At 45.4% G+C, this 27,193-nt stretch overlaps 1 protein-coding gene and 2 pseudogenes across 2 annotated transcripts; 1 reads left to right on the top strand and 2 right to left on the bottom strand.

The window, feature by feature from the left end:
- LOC120424228 (lysosome membrane protein 2) lies at positions 1-26,967 on the bottom strand. Of its 2 annotated transcripts, XM_039588287.2 has the most exons (6): positions 25,412-25,547; positions 25,279-25,358; positions 25,121-25,218; positions 2,331-2,475; positions 961-1,410; positions 1-895 (listed from the first exon to the last, which is right to left on the bottom strand). In XM_039588287.2, the coding sequence occupies exons 4-6, from the start codon at positions 2,395-2,397 to the stop codon at positions 663-665; spliced, it is 750 nt and encodes a 249-aa protein (XP_039444221.1). In that variant the 5' UTR covers positions 2,398-2,475; positions 25,121-25,218; positions 25,279-25,358; positions 25,412-25,547; the 3' UTR covers positions 1-662. The 2 variants fall into 2 exon arrangements, with proteins under 2 accessions (XP_039444221.1, XP_039444223.1); XM_039588289.2 differs by lacking the exons at positions 25,121-25,218; positions 25,279-25,358; positions 25,412-25,547 and adding an exon at positions 26,826-26,967.
- On the top strand, positions 13,494-17,623 carry LOC120424207 (T-complex protein 1 subunit beta-like; annotated as a pseudogene).
- Positions 18,476-22,690, bottom strand: LOC120424206 (T-complex protein 1 subunit beta-like; annotated as a pseudogene).
- Positions 26,968-27,193: the final 226 nt, after the last annotated feature.

Here is a 27,193-nt window from a genome sequence, read left to right as displayed (position 1 = left end):
TTAAGTCTCAACATTTTTATTGATTTTTATTGAAGATTTAGTTTTTGGCCTTAACATCGGTTCATTTCTGTTTCATATAGCTCTACTGTACATACATACAATACATATCACCCAACCGGCGGTCGCATGATTGTGATGCATGGTGGCATGAAAGTATATGCATGAAATCTGTCCTCATGTATTTTTTGCGATGTAGGGTTATAACATTTTTACCTGTTACCGACAATTATCGACATTACCGACGGCTGATTGATTGTATTGCAGAAAAAATCTTCACAGAACGAGGATTGAACCATCAACTCCTAGGTCGCTGTTCCGACACGCTACCACCGCGCCATGGACGCTTGATGAATTGTGAGTGACAGAGCGCGAACATATTGTTCTCTCTGGAGTGTTGCGCGGGGACGCGCCAGCATTTTATGTGTTGGTGAGAACTGCAGATCGCTGACATGTTTACACGCGGGTAAAATTGAGCTTTGAGCTTGCTGCAAAAACTGTTATAAAATGTAACATTTTTTGTAGCAAATCCACTGCTGCAGATTTTAAGCTATATATTTCCTTTGGGTGTATTATTCACTGAATTTATCTAATAATGTTAAAACTAGTTATGGAATTTGTTGAACTAAGAATTTAATTTCCATCGAGCACTTTTGGGCATTAATTTAGCTGAGTATTGATTTTGAGATTTTTTTAGTTCGAAAGTAGCAAGTAATTGTTAAAAGAGCAAGCGAAGCTAAACAAACAAAAAGAGAGCCGTATTTAAATGAAAGTTGTATTGCGTTGGCACTGAAGGTGCTGTGATAAATCATGTTCCGCAGCTCCTCAGAAATTTCACCTGGAACTACCTCAAGCCAGATAACAGGTAAAATCTGATCATCCTGGAAATGTTCAAGGCCTAGAAAGAAAAAAAAAATGAGTAGGTTTTACAGTTTTTTTTATTTAAAATTTGATAAACCTCACCTGTAATATAAGCTGTCTTTTTAACTTGAACATTAATTTGAAATCGTGATGCGCCGTCTATTGGAAATGCCAATCTAGGATGGATATCCGCAAATGTTTCATGTTTTTCTTGTTGTGGTTTCAGGCCATCTACAGTTTCCAATAATTTCTTATCACCAGTATAAAAATGAGGAAATGATGCATAAATAGGAGCTCCAAAAGAGCACATGGTTGCATTAAGCAGTCCACTTGAAGGGCAAGATGCTGAACCTAGATCGCAAAAGCATTGATTATCGGAGTTGATACTTGGATGGGAGAATACATCCAGTGGGGCTTTATATCTCCAAGCTGGGATACCGTCAAATAAAATAACATCCTTCTCATATTGCAAGGGAAACTTCCGACAAAGAGATTTTATAAAAACGTATAATGTTTGCTTTTTGTCCATTAAATGTGGTGGGAACTGGGAACCTAATAATACATAAAAATACGTAAATTAAAACTTAAAATACAATGTAAACAAAATGTAATGTAATCAAAATATAACAGAGGGGGGGGGGGAAACCTGCCAGACGTCTTGCGCAGCTAAGCGCAGCGCCCAAGACAAAACACCCGCCGGCTGGTACAAAATTTAACCTCAATCTTTTTCGTGTACGTACACGCAATACATGTGCACGTAGATAATTCTATTCTAGTTTTTTTTAAATGGTCCTATCGTCTTTCATATGTTTATATGTTCTTTTCAAATGCTAGAAGAGCACGTGAAGCAACCGTTGTATACTCATACGGTGCTGCTACTTCTGCAATTAAGCCTTGGCTACCACCCTGAGATATGAACCCATGACTTTCCACTTATTCCGTAACTATTCGGGCACAGGAGGTTGGCTTGTAGGCCGTTGAAAATATGTTTTTAATTTTATGTGCAAAAAAATGTTATGTTATGTTAATTTAATTTTAATCGGACTTTTTCGGTGAAAACTGACACAAATTTTGGCCGTCCGAGAGTCATATGGATGACGCTGCAGAAATAAGTTGTCTCTGTACATTTACTGTGTGTTTCGCTCAGTACTTGTACAGAGCCAAATTAGAAGGCTAACAGTCTTGATCACACACACATACTTCCTCAAATGGCCCTTCGCTGACTTAGTTTCCCGCCCTTTATATATTCTTCTATCTATGACTCTTAGTCGACTTATCCACCTAATATTTCATCATCTTTCTTCTAATATTTATGTCAGTTTTCACCGAAAAAGTCCGATTAAAATTAAATTAACATCATTTCTCGGTGACCAAAACAATATAGTAATAAAAAATTTTATAGAAAAAAATCAAAGATAGATAAATATTAGAATATATAAGAACACTAAATTATAAAACAATATAAAACAAACCATCTGTTCCATCAACGCGATTGCATTCATCAGTTGTCCACATTTCCATTTTGGATTTTCCGTCCATTTCCTTTATCACGGCAAGCTGCTTCAAATCGTTTTCTCCTGAATAGATTGTAAACGTTTCCGTGCTCGTTCCATTACGCTGCAACAGGAAAATGAGTAAATAAAAAATAAATAGACAGGGAAGTTTCATTTTTCAAGGTGATTTCAAGCATGGTTCGGAACGTTTCTGAAGAAAGCCTCAATCATGAAATGTGAACAACTTCCTTATGATTATTTTAAAGTTATTTTACATTCTAGTTGACTATTTTTTTTTTAAACACGAGAATCAATCGAACATCACTTATCATTGAAACTGAAAAAAATCTACACTGAAAATACGCCACAATTTTGACGTAGACTACGTCTTAATCGAAGGTACTGGGGTGCCATTCCAAAAAACCCGGGCCGAAGGTCCTGGAATACTGGGTCATCCGTCAAACGCTTATATCTTCCTTCCCACTAATCGAATCGACATGATTTATGTTCCATTCGGTTCGAAAATTACTCAGCAATTTGCTTTTAAATTTTCATTGTTGGCAAAATAGTTTAACTATTGAAACAAATGAATGTTTTAGAATGTTTTCAAAATGCAGAGATTTTGCAAGCAAAATGAGCGCTTCCCACTCACGGACGGGAATATCAAGTACCTATTTTGAGGGGAAAATCACCCGAGCACCGCGACCGAGTATCGGTCGCGAAAAAGGAGGGGAAGTAGCGGGCCGAAAACATATATAAGAAAATGTGCCAGTTTTCAGACCATCATTCACGTCTCAGACGTCGGGAGCGGCCGTGGCTGACTGGTTACGGTGTTCGCTTTCTAAGCGAATGGTCCTGGGTTCGATTCCCATCTGCTCCCAACGAGAAAGTATAGGAAATATTAATCTTGAAACTCTGAACATGAACGAAAAATCAAAGTCGCCCGAGTCGGGGTTCGATCCCCCGTCCTTTGGATTGGTAAGCAAAAATGCTAACCACTACGCCATCACAGCTTGGTGAGCGATGACTGGAATTAGGAATACTGTTACTATCAACTATATACGCGCCGGGTCCTTGTCCATTTGACAAGGGTTCGGAAGTTCTAAATAACGTTTGAACCCGATTGGTGCAAACGTTCTTCAGGGCGGGGCTTGTCGATACAAGCTGAAGTACCTCGCGCTCGGCTAGCCAGCGTAGAAATGGGTCACCGAAGCTCGGCAGAGCTAACACCTTCAAAATGCCTATGCGAGTTATTTGCATGTATAGAATGAAGATCTAAAAATACATGTAAACAACTCAATTTGTAAGAAGCGACCGCGTGATCCCGTTTGGTTGGTTGCACACACACGCACACACACATCATTCACGTCTCAGACGTCGGATCGGCCAGACCAGCAGCAGCAGCGGCAGAAGAGGGCCAGAGCAGCAGGAGAGAGAGGGACCCGAACTGCAAAAGAAGCGCGCATCGCCTTCTCGTCAGCCAGTTGCCTCTCGATGGCCGGACCGTTTGGATCTCCTGGGGAAGGGGGTGAGGACTGCCCAACTCTTCGGAGTTGCCCTCACTCCCCGTTTCTCGTCTCACCCGAGACGAGTCGGCGATATGCCTTTAAGGAACAAATTTTGGTCTTCGGGGGCGATGGACTGCGCAGCTTTTTGAGGCTGCTCTCGCCCCAAATCCCACTTCCACCCCTATATTCTTTTGCCAACAATCGTTCGTTCTTCTCTTTCCTTCCTCTCTTTGATGTTGGTGATTGAATAAGACTTTCTAGTCGGAAATTTACCAACACATTCAAAGTATGCTTACATGGCAGATGCGGATTTGTTTGCAACAGATGAGCTATCTCTTTCTAGCAAATGTTTTATTGACATGAAATGCGACTTCTAGCTGGGTTTTTTTTAACTTCCGTCCGATATTTCGCAGGGGCCTTGACATTTTAAGCTCTATCATGCATGATCATGGTTTGCATCAGGACAGGAAACTGTGACGAGGAATTAGCCATTTTCGAGTTTATATTTATTCACTGGGCCTATAAATTTGTATTTGACATGGGTCTTTCCAGTCAACTCACTCGGAATTCAATTCGTTTATGATTTCTGTTTCAGGATTACTTTACTGAGTCAGTTACTTTCCAGAATTATTTTAATGGGTTGGTCATAAGGGTGTGAAAGATTTGTCGTGTTGGGGGTTCCATTTCCCTTTATGTTCTTATTCCGTAAATCTATTTAAAGTATCTAGCTAATTCTTCAAAATTAAGATATGGAAAACCCTATGTCCACATATCAAAACTTTACGTAGTCTACGCCATTCCGGTTATGTCTGTGACATAACTACTTTGACTTTTTTAATCAAGTGCCCAGCCGAGGGGTGACACACAAGCTCTAATCAACGATAATTAATCGGTTAGTTGATTAAAATTTACAGTTAGTTGATTAGCATTATTGCTGATCAATTAGGGCATCCCTCCTTTTAACTTTTACCTTGGGCTGACGAACAAACGTCAAAACATCAAACAAAACAAAAAAACTTCCCGGCTTGCGGCTGTTTTGTAAACGTATGCAACGAAAGTGGCCTAACTGGTTCCAAAACCGATAAAACCACCTCCAGGACAATCGCCGATTGGAGAACTTGCCCAGCGTAGATGTTTTCCTAACAACCCATATTTTTAGACAAGCCGGAACCAGTCAGGTTAGGTGCAAGTGGCTACCGAGAGCAGATGAGAACATAGGTCGTTTCCGTCGTCAGAACCGACTACCAAAAGAGGCAAAGGAAATTCTTTCCGGGAAGTTTCAACTCGCAACAAATCTTCCAACAGTCGAAGCCGTTGCCGCACGTTTGTTAGAACCGAAAGTTTATTCATTACGGTCGCATTAAGAATTTTCAAAATACATTTCTATTTTTCGTCGATTAAATCGTCCATCTCGGAGTCCTACTTGATGTCGGTGTCCACAACCCTGGACATCGGGAGAGGAAAACTAATTCGTCCGTTGGATGTTCGCCGGGAGAATGGACGAGGCCGTGAATGGTAGCGAGGAGGATATTCCGGGAGTTGAATTTGAGAGTGACTTTTTGTCGGCACTTAAGTCGGGAGGAGATGAGGTTTGGCCGCGGATCAAAAATTTTGTTGGTTGAATATAATTAACAATTGGTTAAATATTTAAAAGATGAACTTGGGTTTGTTTACGTCTGTCATTTGAAGCCAGGATTCGATTTGTTGAGTTTGTGTTGTTAATTATGAAGTGACAGGATGTGAAAGGTGAAAATTACACTATTTGGCTAATGTTGAAGTGACATAGGGGCAGGGGGGCAGAATGGGCCACCCTTGGTTTTGGGCTTTAGACTGGATTTAGACCAACTGTAAGGCAAGGGTCTTATAAAGGACGTCAAATACCATCACCACACCGAAAACGACGTTTGAATTCATTGTATTGTCGCCGCGGCACTAAACCGAATTGAGCGAGTTTAACTCTCGCGACGATTTTCTGTCGCGAAATATCTGTCAAGCTGTTATGAATCAGTGTGTTAGCTTTTTTTGTTTTGTATGCTTGGTTTCGCTTGAGTCGTTGAAAAAAATCGTGGAGTTCTACGTGGATTTAAGAAGAATTGGGATAATTATGTTTAATTAGTGATTAAAATCTTATGTTCCGGTACATTAGGGGTTCAAACTATCATCCGAATTATTTTCGTTGGGTCATGTGATGATTTTGAGTTTATTCCCAGCTTTAGGAGGACCCAAGTAACCATCCAGCACTAAAACAAAAACTTAATCAGCAATACTTTAGCACTCTAGTGCATGTTAGTCATGCACCGGCACGTGTTAATGCAGATCAGCACTAAGATTGTAGCACTCAGTATTGCTGACTAAGTGCTGCTTAAGTGCCGGTGCTGGCAACTGTGTTCATCATTTTTCTCAAAACTGGCAACAAGGTCTTGCCCACGTAGGAAGAGGGAGTGAGATAGCATGTCTTCATGCAGAACTATCATCATTTGCTCACTTCATTTATTTGGGTTTGCTGGCTTTAAAAAATAATGTAAGTACTAAATTCATATATAAAATCTTACAATTTTACTAAAATGCTATGTATTTTCAGAAAACTTCTTGCTGGTTACTCAACTTACTTCCTGGCTTGGATCTGGATATGAAAAAGATCGTACAGTATATTCAGCGATGGAAATTAGCATATTTTTCCGGGAGACCTGACGACGTCAATGTTGAAATCCGTTTTCAAAAGAACCAGCCGGTGCAGTTGACATGCAGGCTAGGACGTGCCAAGAAAGCCATCATTGGAAAACAAAATCAACTTCAAGGAACCTCTGATATAAATGTGTGTTGACGGCTATAATTTCCGGAAACTTCCCGTAATTTTCCCCATGGGTTTGTTTTAAGTGTTTGTAATTTCTTGCGTGTTTTTCTTTTGTGTAAAATAAAAATATGATTTTTTTTATGAACTTCGTTGTTTAATCTATCCAATCTTCAATCAATCATAATTGCATTCACAAAAAAGCATGACGATCGTTCATGTTGGTGTTAAAATTCAAGTCGATAAGATGCTCCAAAATCACATCAGTGATCCACTTCCAATTTAGGCGAGAGGATACCGGCTCAAGATCTACACCCGGCGATGGCAGCTTGCAACTAATGGTATCATATCCCGAACAACTAATTTTCAACAAAAAAAATCCAACTCGGTCAGCTGTGTCGGTAATCGAGTACAGAGTAAACAAAACAGCTAAAAATAGCATGGGGAGCTGGAGGAAAGGGAGAGAGAGCAATATTTTTGCCTCTCTCAACTTTTTGACATTTTCTGCAGGGTTGGGTAACAACAGTAGGGGCCAGCACTAAACCAGCCGAGTAAAGTCCAAACTCGGCCATTGTTCAGCACTGGAGTAGCTATTAGTGCTGTTGTCAAAGCAGTTTAGCTTTTACTTGGAGCTGTAAATGCGCTGTCAGTGCTAAACACTGACCATGTTTAAGTGCTGGATGGTTACTTGGGGAGACACAGAATATCAAAAGTTTTGGTCACAATCTTGGCTGGGTTGCTATCTGGCCTCAACAAAATTACCGAGTGACCGTCAATCTGGTCCGTTAGTCCCATCACGAGTTGATTCGGTTGCTGATTTGGTGGGCTCATGAAAATATAAAATTTGGATTGACCTTTCGAAATCCGAACTCGCCGTAATCAGCCTTTTTAGGCTGTACTTCATGAAATTATACATCAAATTCACGCCCATGAAGCGATTCCTGGCAGAACTTTGAGGTCGGTTCCTTGATCCCTTTTTGGTTGCGGCGCTAGTCTCTTCGCAACTCCACTCGCGAAATTTCAGTTTGGTGCCGCGGCGAAATTTTGTTTTGGCTTTGAATGTGACATTTGAGATACACTCAGAAAAGAAACAACCCAAAATTGCTTCGCGAGATGAAATACACTCGCGCTGTTATTTCGATTTATTTTCGAAATCACAATATTTCTCGAATTATGAGAAAAAATGTAAATTTATTTACATAACCACGCAAATGTAGTTTATTTCGAGGTACCGTAAATCGGGGTGACTTTGATAGGATTTCAAATTGTTTTTAGAATATTTTCCAACAGGTAAGGGTTTTCTCAAGATTATTATTTTTAAAACATGTACTGGGGTAGGCCACACAAAGTCCATGCACTATTTTGGAAAAAAAGTTTTTTCAGTAGTGTTTAGAAAAATAGTTGACGTGCACTTCCGATCCAGTGAATTGGCGGAGGTCCGTCCGTCGAAGGTGTTGCCAACCATTTCGGGACTAAACTCGGCCTGTTAATATAAGGAATATGTGTGTGTGATATTGTGACAGTGTTAATTACAAAAATTAATAAATTTAATATTCACGAAATTCTTTATTCGAATTGCATTTTCACAAAATTGAAAGCGAAATATTTCACGTTTTAGTAGTTGTTTAGATTTTTAGATCGAGCTGCTGCTTGGTCGATCAGATTTGTTTAAACGGATGCACCAGTGCTATCTGCCGCTTGAACTGCACTTTTGGACGGCCTTGAAATCTGGGAGTTTTTTTTTTCATCAGAACTGCAGAACAGCAGCGAAGCGGACGATTTCTTCATCAGTCTCACCTCTACGGGTCTAACGTCGTCAGCTGGCAAGCTGAAAGCCACACTGCTTGGCGGCGGCTATATTAAGGATACCAACCGCGTCGTCCTCGATCGGCGACGACTTACCGGACGTCACCAGCTGGTTTCGGTGGTCGGCCCAGCGCGTCTCAACGAGTTTATGCCGATTACGTTCACGTACGCGACTTGCTTACCTGCAGGGCAATCGGGATGTCCGTGCAGCCGTTGAGCGCGTGGATTAGCTCATCGATACACTCGACCCACTCGTAATTGTAAATGGCTACCCGCGAACCGTCCACGGCCACCACCAAACCGTCCTTCGGGTTGAACGTTCCGAGCGACTGTGCCAACGTGGGGTAGATTCCGCCGACGCACATGGTTTTGTTCTCCGAGTCTTCAATGTTGAACATCTGCAGATGCTCGTCCTAGCCGTTTTCCATGTCGTGTGCTCCAGGCTTATGCTGAATGATATTGGACAGGTGCTGGTGTACTTGTACACGCGGGCAGTAGGTTCGACCAGAAGTCGTGCAAGACCTCGCAGAAAATCCACGACAAATCGGCGTCTAAAATTGCACACTTTTCAGATGCCGAACAAGAAGATCAAGAATGTGAGTTACGGCTATCGAGTTGCGCCGGGCTCGCAACGATAGTGTACGCGTGAGTCCTCGCCGTTGGGCAGTCCTTACCCACTGGGCGGTGGCGTCGACGATCCGTCCGGATTGGTGGCCGAGCAGCTGATCGGCGGCGTATTCGGCAAGGAGTTGGGCGGGTTCATCATGAATCGTTGATCCACTGCAGGAAATTCTGGTTGCAAAGCGTGTTCAGAGCCTGCTGGTTGAGCAGGTTCTCGTGCTCGGAACTGATGCTGCTGATACTTAAACCAGCCGTGGCCACCGTTACAGCTGCTGCAATCGATACAACCAGACCACTTCTGTTGTTGCTACTGGTTGTTGTCGTGGTGCTTCCTCCACTCGAAATCGAGCTTGAGCTGCATCTGGCCGAGCTGCTACTTCACGAGCTTCCACTGCTACTTCCACCGAAATACTTCTGATCTGGCTCCTCACGGCACTGCTCATGGCCGTGGATCCAGAACTACCAACTTAACCGGCCAGCTCGAGCGATCGTGCGTCCAGCTAACTGATAAGGTTGTTCCTGGTCTGGATGACGTTCGCCGTCACCGATGTTGATGACCGTCGGCGGGTTTGACGAGGACTACATAGGAACCGTATTGTTTGCCGCTGCCGCTACAGAAGAGTTGAGCGCCGCCTCCAAGAAACTTTTGCCAGTGGTGTTGTTGTAGGAAGAGTAGACTTGAGCCTTGATTTCCTCCCGCCAGGCTAAGATTCGAGAGCGACTGCTGCTGGACCTACACGATCTGTTCGGACGTTGGAATCAGAGACTGGAAAAAAACAAAATCAGCGCACGGAACCAAATTCAACCGCAGACCATCAAATTTACCAAGCGTCCACCCGCCACCGGAATTTTTACTAGAAACTCAACTTCGTTCCACTACGACTTCCGGCACAACCTGCGCCGCAGCCACAGGCTCTTTGATTAGGTTTGTTTCCCTAAACTTCAGCGACCAGGACAGGGACCTTATTTTTCTTATCCTCCGGACGCTGCAACCACTTCCTCCTTCAAGTGTGCTGGGACTCTCTTTCGGCCTTCTCGGCCATGGGAACTGGGGCGGCGACAGAGGGTGGGGGGTTGGGCTGGCAAATCAACAGCTACGACTTCCTTGCAGCTTCCTCGCCTTTTACAGGAGTCACTCCGGCTTGAATGGTCGTCTTCGGTGGCGCTCGTCGTGGCGGCAACATTATCGGTTGGCTCTTCTGGAACTTTCTCGCAGCCGCCGTCCTTCTTGTCCCCTTGATCGCGATCGATGGAGAACTTGGCCTACACAGCCGATGGAATTCCGCGAGTCTGGTTATGGAAGGTTATGATAATCCGGTAAAAAATCCGTTCTCCAACAGTCACTTTTCCCACGTGTTTATTTGGTTATGTTTTCCTCTTCCACTGCTCGAATCGAATTTCAGCAACACCTGTCATTGAGTAGCTGTCAAACTCATTCGAGCAGTGGACAGCTGACATCGCGCGATTTTTCTACATCGCGCTCACATCGCGATGAAATCGTGCCAAATCGCGCTCATTCTTGGCAATCGTGGCAGATCGCTTTCATCGAGGGTCATCGCAGTTGAATCGCGAGCTCATCTCGGGAGTGTCATCCCCCTCGGTCCCTGATCTGTTGTGATGAACGAAGGTACACCAAACCGAGCAATCCACCCCGCGACCAGGGCCTGTGCGACCGTGGATGCCGTCATGTCAGGAATAGGAATCGCTTCTGGCCACCGAGAAAAGCGATCGATCACTGTGAGGCAATACCGCTGACCATCGCTGGGAGGAAATGGTCCTACGATGTCGATGTTGATGTGGTCGAAGCGGCTGTCAGGCGTCGGGAATCGTGCTACAGGTGACTGGGTGTGTCGAGCCACCTTGGCCCTCTGACATTCGACACAGCTCCGTGCAAACGCAATGCTGTCTTTCCGGATATTAGGCCAGACGAACCGCTGCGTGATCAACCTAGCCGTCGCGCGCGTCCCGGGGTGCGCAAGGTTGTGCGTTGCCGCAAGGATTTTGTCACGGAAGCCTTTCGTAACAAACGGCCGAATGGTGTTGTTCGAGCAATCGCAATAGAGGGCTTTGGAGCTGCCTGGAATGGTAAAAAGTTTCAGTTGCAAACTTGTTGTAGCTTTACCATGCACGATGTCCAGGATTTCTTGGTCGATCTTCTGAGCGTCGGTGAGGGCTTCAAAATTGATCGGCTGAACAGCTTGGAGAGCATCGATTCTTGACAGCAAATCAGCAGTTACGTTTTCGCGCCCAACCACGTGTCGAAGGTCAGTTGTGATTTGCCCGATGTAGTCCAGCTGACGAGCTTGGCGATCGCTTGCTTTGTCGAGCTTTTGCTGGAACGCGAAGGTGATCGGCTTATGATCCGTGTAGATGTGGCACCTCCGTCCTTCAAGCATGAACTTGAAGTGCTTCACCGCGAGGAAAATCGCGGTAAGCTCGCGATCGTATGTACTATACCTAAGCTGCGCCTTGTCGAACTTCTTGGAGAAAAATCCAAGTGGCTGTGCTTTCCCACCGACGATCTGGTGCAAGACCGCCCCCGCAGCGATGTTGGAAGCGTCTACCCAAAGTGACAATTCGGCACCTTTCGCTGGATGTGCAAGAAGAGCTGCCTGGGCGAGTTGTTGATTGCACTGCTCGAAGGCGGCCGATGTCGCATCCGTCCACACCAGGACCGTCCGGTCATTGCGTTTGTTCTCAGGTATCATTGCCAGCAGCGGTGCTTGGGCCACAATCGCGTTTGGTACAAACCGTCGATATAAGTTGATCATGGCCAAGAAGCTTTTGAGTTCCATCGCTGTTGCCGGCCTCGGGAATTTGCTTACTGCTTCGACACGTTCTGGCAGGGGGCTGATACCATCGGCGGTTACCAAATGCCCAAGAAAGGTGATTTCAGTGCGGCCAAACTCGCACTTAGCCACGTTGACGGCCAGATGGTGCTGCTGAAGTCTCTCGAAGAGCTGTCGCAGATGTGACCGGTGTTCCTCTGGAGTTGACGAAGCGATGAAAATGTCATCAACGTACGGGAACACGAAGTCGAGTCCTCGGACGACCTCGTGGATAATGCGCTGGAAAGTTTGAGCCGCATTTCGAAGTCCGAAGGTCATAAACACGAACTCGAACAAGCCAAACGGCGCTGTGATAGCCGTCTTCGGGGTGAATGGGCACCTGGTGGAAAGCTTTTTGCAAGTCGATTTTAGAGAAAATGTTTTTACCTTGCAAAATGGTGGTGAAATCCTGGAGATACGGCAGCGGGTATCTGTCCGGTAAAGTTTTGGCGTTCAGCGCTCGGTAGTCCCCACACGGCCGCCATGAGCCGTCAGCCTTTTTCACCATGTGGAGTGGGCTCGCCTGATGAAGTTGTTGCAGTTGCTGCTGGATGGGCGGCATATTCCAAGCTTCATCAGGTGCTCGAACTTGGCTCGCGCGGCTACCAGCTTGTCCGGCGGCAAACGTCTTGGACGGGAGAATGTTGGTTGCCCCGTTGTCTCGATTCGATGAAAAACTGCTGATTTGCTCACCGTTCCGGGTGGCGCGTGATGGTTGGAAACTCGGCGAGCACCTCTGCGTAGGGGGACTGGGCACTGAACGTTTTGATGGCACATCCGTTGGTTCGTGCCAATACGCCAGCCGCTTCCAACCGAGTGGTGTTGTCGATGAGCCGCTTTCGCTTCAGGTCGATCAGCAGGTCGTGGTGGCTGATGAAGTCAGCGCCGATAATGCCCGAGGTTACGTCGGCGATGAGGAATTGCCACGAAAACTCTCTACGAAGACCCAGGTTTACCTTGAGCAGCACTTCTCCGTAGACTTTGATCGGCGTTCCATTTGCAGCGAATAATTGCATCGAGGTCGGTTTTGCCCCAGCTGAACGCAATCCTCTCGGAATGACGGACACGTCCGCTCCAGTGTCTATCAAAAATTGCATGTTTATAGTGGTATCCGATATTTTGAGGCGAAAAATTGCAGGTGTGTCGGAAAGTCCGCCAATTTCCAACACAGATTCAGCAGGGTCTAGTCATTGGAGGCGCGGCGACGATGATTACCCGTGCTATTGTTCCAGCGGGCGGACGAGATCGAGTTCGAGTTGATTGTACGGATTGATCCGGTCGCCCGCGAGCAAATGGTGAGTACATTTGGGGTCATTGAGATGGTTTTTGAAAGATGTGCTTTTCTTCCACAGTAACGAAGCGTCCGCTCCAACTGGAGCGATGACATTCCGAAGATACTTGGCGAACCGCCCGGTCGCTGCTGGACGTCACCTCATCGACGCAGCACGACAACGAGCAGCCGCACTACCAAGAGAATGAGACTCGCCGGTCATCGAGTGGTTGTTACAGCAATTATCGGCTCACAAAGCGCGGTGCCACGGAAGTCCGTTGCGTTTTGAAATCGCGCAGTAAGTTGGATGTTATAGAAATGTTACTCTTTTTGATAATTCGCTTCTTTACACAGCAACCCAAACCGATCAGAAATGGCAGCTCCAGCCATCGACAGCAGCAACTCGGTGGTAACACGGCTTCCGATCAGGAGATGAACGTGAAACCGAACATTTCGGCGTTGATGAACTCAGCGAACCTGCTCGGAACTGCAATGATGAACCTGAGCCGTTCGTCGACCCGCTCTTGATGGTGTACCAACTGACTATGATGATCCCCGGTGGGCAAGCGCCGTTCCTGGCACGTCGGTGGCACCGACCGCCGCCAACATGGCACCGCAGCCTATGCCAGCGCAAATGATGCCTCCTCCGCTGCCGACGCCCTCCTCGAGTGCGGGACCGCGATTCGCGGGAGCATTCGACCGCCCCGTCCAGTCGAATGAAGTGTCCGATCAGATTGCCATATTTTTGGCTGCATCGTTCATTACAAAGGTCGATGCATCAAGAATCCGTGCTAGTACTCGCACACGCTGCCCAACGAATCTAGCCTGCTCCAAATGCTTCTGGCAAGCGCCCAGGACGTGGTGAACCTCGGGTTACTCGAGTGCCTGTTCAACTGGTCCACACCGAAAACAAGGATGACCGGTCAGCCCGAAACTAAACCGACTTAAGCGTTCACGGCAGGACCAATCTGACGGCGTATTTCAACCTGATGTCGTACACGTTGATGGTAAGTTGATCTGCAAAAATATACCAAACAACATTGAGATAAAACTTAAATGTTCCAGCTAGTACTACATCTACGCGCCTTCTGGGAGCTGTCCAGCCGCAGCTTTTATAACCGTCAGTTCTAGGACACCCTGAAAGAATTCAACGCGCAACCGAGGGGAATGTCACTCCGCGATAACACTCGAAAACGCACAAAAACTGGCTCGAAAAGCATCAACGCTACTCATCGTGCCGAGTTTTCACATAACGCCACCTTAAAGCAAGTTATCGCAAGTTAACGCGCGTTTAAGCGAGTTAAAGCGACCAGTTTCTGCTCGACTTTTGAACCAGGGAAATTTATCTTGCAACCTTGCCGTCGAGCAGTTTTTGGTCATGTTTGGCAACTCGGTATTTGTTTTTGTTTTTTCAAGCAGTTTTGACAGATAGAAACATTCAAAGCAAAACTTTGCGGCCAGAAAAATTGCTCCGCAGGAGAAAAGTTTCCGGGTAATTTTGTTGTTTTGCAGTGATTTTAATTGTGATTTTTATTGTTGTTTGTGATTGTGATCTTTCCCCAGCGAATCACCGAAACGTTTGCCGAGGAGGAGAAGTGGGAAATAGCCCGGCTATCCTCGTTTGCGGGGGCAATCGCGATCGGCGACCTGGTCAAGAGCACACTCGGCCCGAAGGGAATGGACATTATTCTGGTGCCGCACGGCCGCAGCGCCGGATAGGTTGAAGTCACCATCGACGGAGCGACGATTCTGAAGGCGGTCGGCGTAAAAATTCCGGCGGCGAAGATCCTCGAGGACATGAGTCGCTTCTTTGACAACGAGGTTGGTGATAGAACGACTTCCGCGACGGTGCTGGCGTCGGAGTTGCTGCGTGAGCCGGAAAAGCTGAACGAGCAAAAGTTGCACCCGCAGACGATTATCGCCGGGTGGAGAGCGTCCACGCAGGCGGCACGTTCGGTGCTGATTGTCGTAGCTCAGGACAATTCGAAGGATGCGGAAAAGTTCATGGAAGAATTTGATGAACATTGCCTGGACGACGCTCAGCTCGTAGATTCGGTCCCAGCAAAAGTAGTACTTGGCCAAGCTGGTCGTCGATGCCGTGATGCGGTTGAAGTGATCCGGGAAATTGACCGCGATTCAGCGCATAAAAAAGACCGGTGGTTGCTTTGAGGAGTCGTTTCTGAACGAGGGTTTCCTGTTGGACAAGCGCGGTGTGCAGTGCACCAGTCGAAACGCATCGATCTTGATCGCCAACACGCCAATGGACACGGTCAAGTTCAAGGTTATTGCATAGAGCATCAAGATGGATTCGATAGCTAAGATTGCCGAGCTGGAGGTCACCGAGTAGGACAAAATTAAGGACATGGTGACAACCCGGACCAACCCGGTTCGTCTCGGTCGTTGCAATCAGATCTGGCAGGTCATGATCGGCGAGGACACGCTGCTGCGCTTCGAGAGTTCCCTTAGGAGGATCTGTACCGTCGTAATCCGTGGGACAACCCAGCAGATCACCGACGAAGCGGATCGCTCGCTGCACGACGCCCTTTGCATGCTGGCCGCTACCGTCAAAGAGGCCCGTATCGTGTACGGCGGAGGTTGCCCCAAAACGCTGATGGCCTGTGCCGTGTTCAAACTGGCCGCGGAAACGACTGGTAAGAAATCGATGACCATTGGAAGCGTTCGGTAGCGCTCTGCTCCAGCTGCGGATGGGGATAGCCGACAACGAAGGGTATGAATTCGTTTGTAACGCTTAGCTAAACGAAGAGTACCTGATGCGGCTAACGATCAGCGACGACGATGAGCGCAGCATAATTGCAGGACGCAGACGGACCCCGAAAGCATTGAAACACTGGATGAGGAAGAAGTGAACGTGGATTTGGAATGCCTTCCGGAAGACGATCGGCACAAGCTGGAGGCGCAATACATTTATTTTTATTTAATACATAACTTTCATCGCTAAATAAATATATGAAAATATATAGAATATATTTAAAAATTCAAATATGATTAAATGATTTCACAATTTTCTCTCCTCACACATTCCATCCGGAAGCTGCTAACTCGCTGAAGCCGGATCAGCAAGTGTTCAGCCAGGTTTGAGATGGCGTTAGAAGCTGTTGTTTTGAAAGGGTATCGTTCAACCTTGTAGGAGGGTTGATTGTGTTTTGCAGGATCGTCCTGGTCCACTTTCGCTTCTTGAACTTGTTGACAGGTGCCTATCGATGAATGCATCCGCGTATGGTCCATCATCACGTTGTACGTGGAACACATCAAATCCCTCGCTGTCCGGATCAAAGTGAAGCGTCCCTTCTGGATGTTGCCTGACCCGCGTTTCACACGACACGTACGACGAAACCTTCCTCAATGTGCTCTCCACCTTCTTCACGCTCCGCCACGAACGAAACTTTCTTTTTGACCTTCCCTGACGCCTTCGCTTCTACCTTCAACCATAAACTCTTCAAGTGCTCCTGCGCCTTCCACTGGAATGGAATGATGGAACCTTTCCGGGAGTGGTCCATCAAGACGTTGCACCGGGTGCAAACCAACTTCCCCGAAACCGCATCCAGGTGGTTGCGTGTCTCCTTCGGCTATTGGCGCTCTAGGTCCTTGCAGGTCGTATTAACGGCGGCTTTGGCGAATTTGTTCAGGTACTTAACCTTTAGATGGAAGGTGGAAGATGATGAAAAAGAAGGTTCTACCTCATTTTCGTGGTCGTCGCAGTTCTCCGGTGACGGGAACCGGTCTAAAATTCCGATGGCAGACGATCGGTTCCAGCAAAACAAACTGCTCGATTGATTTGACAACGAGAACTGTCATATGCGTTTGACAGTTCTCGCTGTCAAAAAAATCGAGCAGTCTGATGCGTGAAAGCAACAAAAGGTAAGCCGAAAAGCAAGTTATCGCGGTTAACGCGAGTTAAAGCAACATAAAGCGGAAAAGCAAAAGATAGTGCTGCGAAGGTTAGAGAAGGGAGCTTTATCGCTCGGTGAACGCAGGAGTGACGTCCCCCTCGCGCGCAACCGTCTCCCGACTCTGCTCCGACAAAGAGCAGCTCAAGCAGAAGATCCAGGAACTCGCAGAAGCCCTGACCGCAACCCGACAGCGCAGCTCCTCGCTCTAGGAGTCGCTCGGTCGTGAGCAGGAAAAGTGCGAAGAACTGACCTGTAAGCCCAAGTAACCAAACAGCACTACACTGAGCAAAACTTACACAGCTCAACGAAGTGTTCTACACATGATCTGGCCCTGCTGTACAGAGCACTCAAATATTAATCGCAAAACACTTGAAATTTCGGTGATTGGCCATGAAATAATGTCAATAGCCAAACACTTGAATTTTAAATGGTGTTGAAAAATAAAAGTACGTACAAGCGATTTACAGGTTCTCGCTTGCTAGTCGTGCACGCTACCACTGCGCCGGCCGGCCAGTTGAAGACGGGAGAGTTTTTTGTGCTATTCTTAAATTCTTAAATTCTTAAATTCTTAAATTCTTAAATTCTTAAATTCTTAAATTCTTAAATTCTTAAATTCTTAAATTCTTAAATTCTTAAATTCTTAAATTCTTAAATTCTTAAATTCTTAAATTCTTAAATTCTTAAATTCTTAAATTCTTAAATTCTTAAATTCTTAAATTCTTAAATTCTTAAATTCTTAAATTCTTAAATTCTTAAATTCTTAAATTCTTAAATTCTTAAATTCTTAAATTCTTAAATTCTTAAATTCTTAAATTCTTAAATTCTTAAATTCTTAAATTCTTAAATTCTTAAATTCTTAAATTCTTAAATTCTTAAATTCTTAAATTCTTAAATTCTTAAATTCTTAAATTCTTAAATTCTTAAATTCTTAAATTCTTAAATTCTTAAATTCTTAAATTCTTAAATTCTTAAATTCTTAAATTCTTAAATTCTTAAATTCTTAAATTCTTAAATTCTTAAATTCTTAAATTCTTAAATTCTTAAATTCTTAAATTCTTAAATTCTTAAATTCTTAAATTCTTGAATTCTTAAATTCTTAAATTCTTAAATTCTTTAATTTTTAAATTCTTAAATTCTTAAATTCTTAAATTCTTAAATTCTTAAATTCTTAAATTTTCAAATTCCTAAATTCCTAAATTCCTAAATTCGTAAATTCTTAAATTTTTAATTTTTTTAATTCTTAAATTTTTATTTTTTTTATTCCTAAATTCTTACATGTTTTGAATTTCTTAATTTTTTTAAATTTCTTTATTCTTAAATTTTCATTCTACATTTTTTAATTTTGGAAGAAATAGAGTTATTGATTGTTATTTATTTATTTGTCGACACCTCCATCAATATGATGCACAGGCTACTTTCTTAAAAAAAACTATGAACTAATTTTAGATTTAAACACATTTTTAGACACAATAAAATCAAAACATGAATGAACGTCATTAAACTTTCTCAAACAAACATCTAACGGGTTGTGATGTCCATAAACCGTTCGGTGCCGCGGGACACTAAGCAGTGGTGGGTTGTTCCTGAGTCCTTGACGTGCTGGAACGTAGAAATGGACCAGTTCACGGATGCTGCTACAGTCAATGTTGTCCCTAAGAACGTCGAAGACCAGTAGACGCTGGATAAAAACACGGCGGCGGGCGAGCGTAGGCAGGTTGAACAGCGCACAACGTTGCTCATACGGTGGCAACCGCAGGGGATCGTTCCAGCGAAGTTTCCGGAAGGCGTACCGTACGAAAGCCCGCTGTACTCTTTCGATTCTGGCGACTTGAGTTTCGTGGAACGGGGCCCATACAACGACTGCGTACTCCAAAACACTTCTTACTAACGAGCAAAACAGTGATTTTAGCGAGTAAGGATCGTCGAAGTGCTTAGTACACCTTTTCAGGAAGCCCAACATGGCAAAAGCTTTGGCTGTCGTTAGGGCGATGTGCTGGTTGAACCTCAACTTACTGTCAACAACTACTCCCAGGTCCTTGAAGGTTTCCACACGATCTAGTTGTTGTCCATTCATGCTGTAGTCCGAGATTATTGGGTTCCTCGAACGGCTGAATGACAGAACCTTACACTTCTTTGCGTGCGCAGTCATCCCGTTCCGGTCGCACCAGTGCAGCAAGGTGTCCACATCTGCTTGTAGAGCGAGGCAGTCGACGTGAGATTTGACAGTTCGGTAGAGTTTAAGATCGTCGGCGTACATAAGCGTACTTGATCCCGTCAAAGTGTTGAGCTCATTCACAAACAGTATGAAAATGAGCGGCCCCAGGTGGCTACCTTGCGGGACGCCAGAAGTTATAATTTCGAGGTTTTCGTAAATTTGTATTTACGAATTTCTATATTTCCGATTTTTAAAACTTTTGGAATTTCGACTTGTACATTCGTTTTGAATTTTAACAATTTTGATCCATGGAATTTATAAAAACGTTAAAAATTAAAATTATTATTCAATTCTGCATATTTTTAATTTTGATTTTCCCAATTTTAGATTTTTGTTGAAATTTTCTTTATTTTTATTATATATTTAAAATGTTATTTGAAATTTCTGAAATGTTTGTTTTTTTTCACATTTTTGAATTTGTTGTTTGGTTGGATTTCAAAATTTCAGATTATTATTGTATTTTCAGTAAGAACATAGTTATTTGTATGATTATTGTCAAGTTTAATTTCACTCTGATTTACTTCATTTTGGTCCCGCGAGTGTGGATAAATCGGACAGTGCAGGGGACTCATAATCCAGAGGTAGCTAGCAATAAATTGTTGGTGACACGATGGCCGACATCTATAAAGACAACTTCTTTTTTTACTCCATTTCGACCGAAACTAAATCTTTCCTTTTAGTTTCAATATTCTGCTTTTTGAGATTCGGCGGGAATTTTAAATATTATTATCTCCAATACAAAATTATTAAAACGTTTGTAATCATCAGTCGCATTCAAAAAAAAAATTACAATTCTTTGATTTTTTCATCAAAACATATTATAAACAAGCACCGCGCGAAGAAACGTCAAACGCAATCTTTCCATTTCTGTTACTTTTCAGCTGCGTACCGCTTAAGAAAAATCTTTTCGTGACCCTTTCCTTGACCGTTTCTTGGGCGTTTTTTTGTATGGAGTTTTGCGTTCCTTCCCATCTGCGTATCAGCCTTTATGTTGCTTTAACTCGCGTTAACCGCGATAACTTGCTTTTTGGCTTACCTTTTGTTGCTTTCACGCATCAGACTGCTCGATTTTTTTGACAGCGAGAACTGTCAAACGCATATGACAGTTCTCGTTGTCAAATCAATCGAGCAGTTTGTTTTGCTGGAACCGATCGTCTGCCATCGGAATTTTAGACCGGTTCCCGTCACCGGAGAACTGCGACGACCACGAAAATGAGGTAGAACCTTCTTTTTCATCATCTTCCACCTTCCATCTAAAGGTTAAGTACCTGAACAAATTCGCCAAAGCCGCCGTTAATACGACCTGCAAGGACCTAGAGCGCCAATAGCCGAAGGAGACACGCAACCAGCTGGATGCGGTTTCGGGGAAGTTGGTTTGCACCCGGTGCAACGTCTTGATGGACCACTCCCGGAAAGGTTCCATCATTCCATTCCAGTGGAAGGCGCAGGAGCACTTGAAGAGTTTATGGTTGAAGGTAGAAGCGAAGGCGTCAGGGAAGGTCAAAAAGAAAGTTTCGTTCGTGGCGGAGCGTGAAGAAGGTGGAGAGCACATTGAGGAAGGTTTCGTCGTACGTGTCGTGTGAAACGCGGGTCAGGCAACATCCAGAAGGGACGCTTCACTTTGATCCGGACAGCGAGGGATTTGATGTGTTCCACGTACAACGTGATGATGGACCATACGCGGATGCATTCATCGATAGGCACCTGTCAACAAGTTCAAGAAGCGAAAAGTGGACCAGGACTATCCTGCAAAACACAATCAACCCTCCTACAAGGTTGAACGATACCCTTTCAAAACAACAGCTTCTAACGCCATCTCAAACCTGGCTGAACACTTGCTGATCCGGCTTCAGCGAGTTAGCAGCTTCCGGATGGAATGTGTGAGGAGAGAAAATTGTGAAATCATTTAATCATATTTGAATTTTTAAATATATTCTATATATTTTCATATATTTATTTAGCGATGAAAGTTATGTATTAAATAAAAATAAATGTATTGCGCCTCCAGCTTGTGCCGATCGTCTTCCGGAAGGCATTCCAAATCCACGTTTACTTCTTCCTCATCCAGTGTTTCAATGCTTTCGGGGTCCGTCTGCGTCCTGCAATTATGCTGCGCTCATCGTCGTCGCTGATCGTTAGCCGCATCAGGTACTCTTCGTTTAGCTAAGCGTTACAAACGAATTCATACCCTTCGTTGTCGGCTATCCCCATCCGCAGCTGGAGCAGAGCGCTACCGAACGCTTCCAATGGCCATCGATTTCTTACCAGTCGTTTCCGCGGCCAGTTTGAACACGGCACAGGCCATCAGCGTTTTGGGGCAACCTCCGCCGTACACGATACGGGCCTCTTTGACGGTAGCGGCCAGCATGCAAAGGGCGTCGTGCAGCGAGCGATCCGCTTCGTCGGTGATCTGCTGGGTTGTCCCACGGATTACGACGGTACAGATCCTCCTAAGGGAACTCTCGAAGCGCAGCAGCGTGTCCTCGCCGATCATGACCTGCCAGATCTGATTGCAACGACCGAGACGAACCGGGTTGGTCCGGGTTGTCACCATGTCCTTAATTTTGTCCTACTCGGTGACCTCCAGCTCGGCAATCTTAGCTATCGAATCCATCTTGATGCTCTATGCAATAACCTTGAACTTGACCGTGTCCATTGGCGTGTTGGCGATCAAGATCGATGCGTTTCGACTGGTGCACTGCACACCGCGCTTGTCCAACAGGAAACCCTCGTTCAGAAACGACTCCTCAAAGCAACCACCGGTCTTTTTTATGCGCTGAATCGCGGTCAATTTCCCGGATCACTTCAACCGCATCACGGCATCGACGACCAGCTTGGCCAAGTACTACTTTTGCTGGGACCGAATCTACGAGCTGAGCGTCGTCCAGGCAATGTTCATCAAATTCTTCCATGAACTTTTCCGCATCCTTCGAATTGTCCTGAGCTACGACAATCAGCACCGAACGTGCCGCCTGCGTGGACGCTCTCCACCCGGCGATAATCGTCTGCGGGTGCAACTTTTGCTCGTTCAGCTTTTCCGGCTCACGCAGCAACTCCGACGCCAGCACCGTCGCGGAAGTCGTTCTATCACCAACCTCGTTGTCAAAGAAGCGACTCATGTCCTCGAGGATCTTCGCCGCCGGAATTTTTACGCCGACCGCCTTCAGAATCGTCGCTCCGTCGATGGTGACTTCAACCTATCCGGCGCTGCGGCCGTGCGGCACCAGAATAATGTCCATTCCCTTCGGGCCGAGTGTGCTCTTGACCAGGTCGCCGATCGCGATTGCCCCCGCAAACGAGGATAGCCGGGCTATTTCCCACTTCTCCTCCTCGGCAAACGTTTCGGTGATTCGCTGGGGAAAGATCACAATCACAAACAACAATAAAAATCACAATTAAAATCACTGCAAAACAACAAAATTACCCGGAAACTTTTCTCCTGCGGAGCAATTTTTCTGGCCGCAAAGTTTTGCTTTGAATGTTTCTATCTGTCAAAACTGCTTGAAAAAACAAAAACAAATACCGAGTTGCCAAACATGACCAAAAACTGCTCGACGGCAAGGTTGCAAGATAAATTTCCCTGGTTCAAAAGTCGAGCAGAAACTGGTCGCTTTAACTCGCTTAAACGCGCGTTAACTTGCGATAACTTGCTTTAAGGTGGCGTTATGTGAAAACTCGGCACGATGAGTAGCGTTGATGCTTTTCGAGCCAGTTTTTGTGCGTTTTCGAGTGTTATCGCGGAGTGACATTCCCCTCGGCGAATTCTGAAGATTCTTTAGGCACCGAAGAGGCCCGAAAAATGTCAACCTTTGCCAACCTACATTTTTCAGGAGAAGCTGGGGTTCGGCGAGAAGGTTCGACAGCTGGAGGAGACAAATAGGACGCTGGAGGGTGCGCTGTCGGAGAAGGGTAAGGTCGTCGAGTCGTCGCAAGCTCTTGACAAGAACAAGACTTGAAGTCCAGCATTTAACCAACCAACTCGTCGAACAAAAGAATCTAAACCAAACCCAGCAAGCAACCGTCGCGGCCAAGGATCACGAGATCGCTCAGCTCATAGAGGGACTCGACCGGAAGGTGACCGACTTTGAACAGGTCGTGTCCGAAAAGGACGAAATCGAGACCCAACTGGTCAAGGCGCAGAACGAGCTGGAACTGCTGGGCGAAGAACGAACCAAACTCGCGACGGAATTCGAGAAGCTCACTGAAGAGAAGGCGGACGTCGATCAGCGCTTGATTCAACAACTGCAGGACTACGACACGCTGAACGAAGGCTTCATGAGCGAGCGGGACGCTAAGGAGACGATGATTCGCCAGATGAAGACGATGTTTGACGAGAAGCAATCTGTCAAGTCGCAGCTGACGGCGAAGGAGAAGCAGCTGAACATCGTTGGCGATTAAGTAAGTATGATTAAGTCTGATACTAATAAGGATTGTTATCGAATCTTCGAAACTTGTTTTTTTCCAGATCCTAAAACAGCACAACTCGAGTCGATCCGCGAATGTCTTCGCATAACGGCCACAACGCGGCGGCTGTGACCAGAACCTGCGAAGGACATTAAAATCCGGTGAGCCTGTCAGCGAACCACAACATTCACCAGATTGTGGACATTTGCGAGTGGAAGGATCTACTGAAGATTCCCGCTTTTGGGCGATCTGTGTCAAATTTTACACAGATCTGTGTTATCTGGATTTTGCGTGCAATGTGTAATGATTTTTCTTCCGGCAAGCTCAAAAAGCCCAACAAAAACAAAGATTTTGCTCTTCATATTTGTTTTAATACTGCATAACGATACCGACCTTCGTGGTCCCCTACAAATTCGCCTTAACTCTGAACTGTCGTGGTTTTCTCTTCTTAAAAACTAGGTGCACGATACCTGCGCGTTTTCTTCTTAGCGGCGCCGCTTGTTTTTCTTACCGCCCCTCGCATGCCAACGGTGTGGTAGCGTGCGCGGTTCTTCAAATGCAGCTCGCTCAACGCACCGCTCGATGAGTGCCGGACTCCGATGTCCTTCGTGTGCCAACCAGTTGAAGCCCTGCTGGGCAGTACCGGATTCCGATCTCCTTAGTGCGCCAACCAGTTGAAGCCCTGCTGGGCAGTACCGGATTCCGAGCTCCTTCGTGCGCCCGCCAGTTGAAGCCCTGCTGGGTACCGTCACCTCCAACTCCTTCCGGTAGCAATCCGTCACGTCGACACAGATCTGCTCAGGCGCCGATTCCGGCGATCATCCAAAAAAAAGCAAAGTACCGTAATCTGGGGCGAATCGGGACTACAGTCTGAATAGGGACAGCAGTTTTTAGAGCACTTAAAGCTTTTAAATTTGGAAATGGATGTACACATTTTGTTGGTCTGAGTATGTTCTAACCGAAACCAACTAGAAGAATCAAAATATTGTGCTCCAACATGGTTAAAACTGCTGTCCCAATTCGCCCCATGTGTCCCGATTGACCCCAGTTTACGGTAATCCACTTTAACGACCCCCGGGTCTTTTGTGGTCTCTGTTGCAAGTTTCTGCTCATTTCTAGGCGTCCGAAGGTTATGTGTGGTGAGTCACTCATAACCTCTTTTACGCAAATGGACCGACGTTTTACTTCCCCATCCGATAGAAGGCGTGGTCAGGCAAATCTCGTCTCGAAAAATGCCACCGGGTCCGTCTGGGATTGAACCCAGGCCATACTGGGGTTTAGAGGCTACCACGCTAACCACTGAACCACCGGACCCGGCGATCATCCGCAGACGCGAATTCGCCCCAGACAAAAACCCTGAATGAAGCACAATGTTATTCGCCCATTCAAAAAGGCACCTTGACACCCCAACTCACCCTATTTGGGGCCTTTGTCTTGCCGACGTGCTACTGTGGGGACTTCCTCTTGCGTCGTGTTCTTCTTCCTACGACAGCCGCTGTCGGGGAGGTGGATTCTGCAGCAGGGAACAAAAGAGTCAAGAAAATTCTTTTTGGGCTACCTTTTGCACAATTACCTTAAAGTGCGCTTTGGTGCTGTTCTGTGGAATTCGTCCCTCCGTTCACTGCCTCCGTGTGGCAGTTGGCGAGTGGTGATCTAGGGGAGATTGGCGTTTGAGATCGACTCGGTAAAGCTTGGTCCCACATTACCTTTCGTTTGTTGCTGTCGGTCTTCTGCGTGCGACAATCCGATCCTTAACACCGACGCGTTTGTCCAGGCCAAGGTGTGGCGTTCCTGCGCTCGATTTGTTCGCTGGGGGTGGCCAAGGAATCGTGCGGACACGTGCTGCAGAGATTTCTAGGGTTAGCTGGGCGACACGCTTTATTTTTTCGACGGCGCTGTTCTCCGGATGGCCTTCTCGGCCAAGACGACGGCCAGCACGAGCGAATCGTTCACAGCACCAAACTTGTGGGCGTGGGCGGGCACGCGTTGTCGAACGTCGCAAACGCGCAGGTAGTAGACGTGCACGACCGAACCCGGCGAGAGCTGTCGCGGACTGACTTTTGTGTGTCCGAGCGGAAGTGGTAGCGCACGTTTGTGTTGGTTCGCGATGGTGCGCGCTTGCAATATTGCAAGCGAGCGTTCCCAGTTAACTCAATCCGAATTCTGAAACGGAATCTAATTAGAATCGGATACAAATTCCGTTTCAAACGCAACAACCGGTTCCGTGTTCGAACCGGTTGTTGCGTTTGAAACGGAATTTGTGTACGATTCTAATTAGATTCCGTTTCAGAATTCGGATTGATTTGACTGGGTTAGAGGCATCTGATTGCGAACGGGGGGTGTATTGCTTCTGATTCAGATTTCTAACAATTTTTGTTCTGTTTACACTAGGACGGTACCATTTTTCCTTATCTAACAGACTAAATGTTATAAATGTATTAATGGTTTTGGGGAATCTGTGTTTTACACAGATCTGTGTTATGTTGATTTTGCGTGTATAATTACATCATGCCCAGTCAAATCAATCTGAATTCTGAAACGGAATCTAATTAGAATCATATACAAATTCCGTTTCAAACGCAACAACCGGTTCCGTGTTCGAACCGGTTTGAAACGGAATTTGTATACAATTCTAATTAGATTCCGTTTCAGAATTCGGATTGATTTGACTGGGCATGATGTAATTATACACGCAAAATCAACATAACACAGATCTGTGTAAAACTTGACACAGATTCCCCAAAACCATTAATACATTTATAACATGATCTAGTTAACTACCCGGTCGGAAAATGTGGGCGCAATTCTGGCGTTTGTCTGGGGGCTTGCGCCAGCCATCTGGCATAATTTCCCCAAGATTTCTGCCATGATTTCTGGCGAATATGACACAAACCGGTCGTGCACGGTTCAACCGATTAAACCGGTTGATTTTGGTTACGCCGGTTATTTGGCGTTACGCTAAACTTGGCTAGAATAAGTGTGCCAAGTGTGTCTGAACTGCACGACAATCGTCCGTTTGCGCCAGACACTCAAATTTACCAGATTATTTTCCGAGTGGTTATCATGATGTTCTCTCTAGGTCTAAAGTTTACCACCGAATCTCTAGTGCATGGTACTTACTTACCGTCATCAATATCCCAAACTTTGAAAACGACACCTCCGGATTGAAAGAAAATTTTTGTGCCAAACTCAGCAGCTCATCTTCGTATCCCCACAAAAACGAATCTACGGGCAAGACTTTAAACGGCTTAGCTTTCACACCCGTTAAAGCCGTATTCAAAATCATCTTTTTGTAGAATGATTCGTCGTAGTAGTTTGATATTGCTGTTAACATAGGAATGTTCGGAACAACCACCTTGTCAAACTGCATTCCATTGGATTGATTTGCCAAAAATTGGTAAGATCTCTTTTCCTGAAAAAACATAACATATTAAACTGAATATTAAATTTAGAAAAAAAACTAAGGTTACTTTGTATGTTATCGTGCC

The sequence above is a fragment of the Culex pipiens genome, unplaced genomic scaffold (assembly GCF_016801865.2).
Source record: "Culex pipiens pallens isolate TS unplaced genomic scaffold, TS_CPP_V2 Cpp_Un0003, whole genome shotgun sequence".
Classification (NCBI taxonomy): Eukaryota; Metazoa; Arthropoda; class Insecta; order Diptera; family Culicidae; genus Culex; species Culex pipiens.
This window is presented reverse-complemented; position numbering and strand designations above follow the sequence as displayed.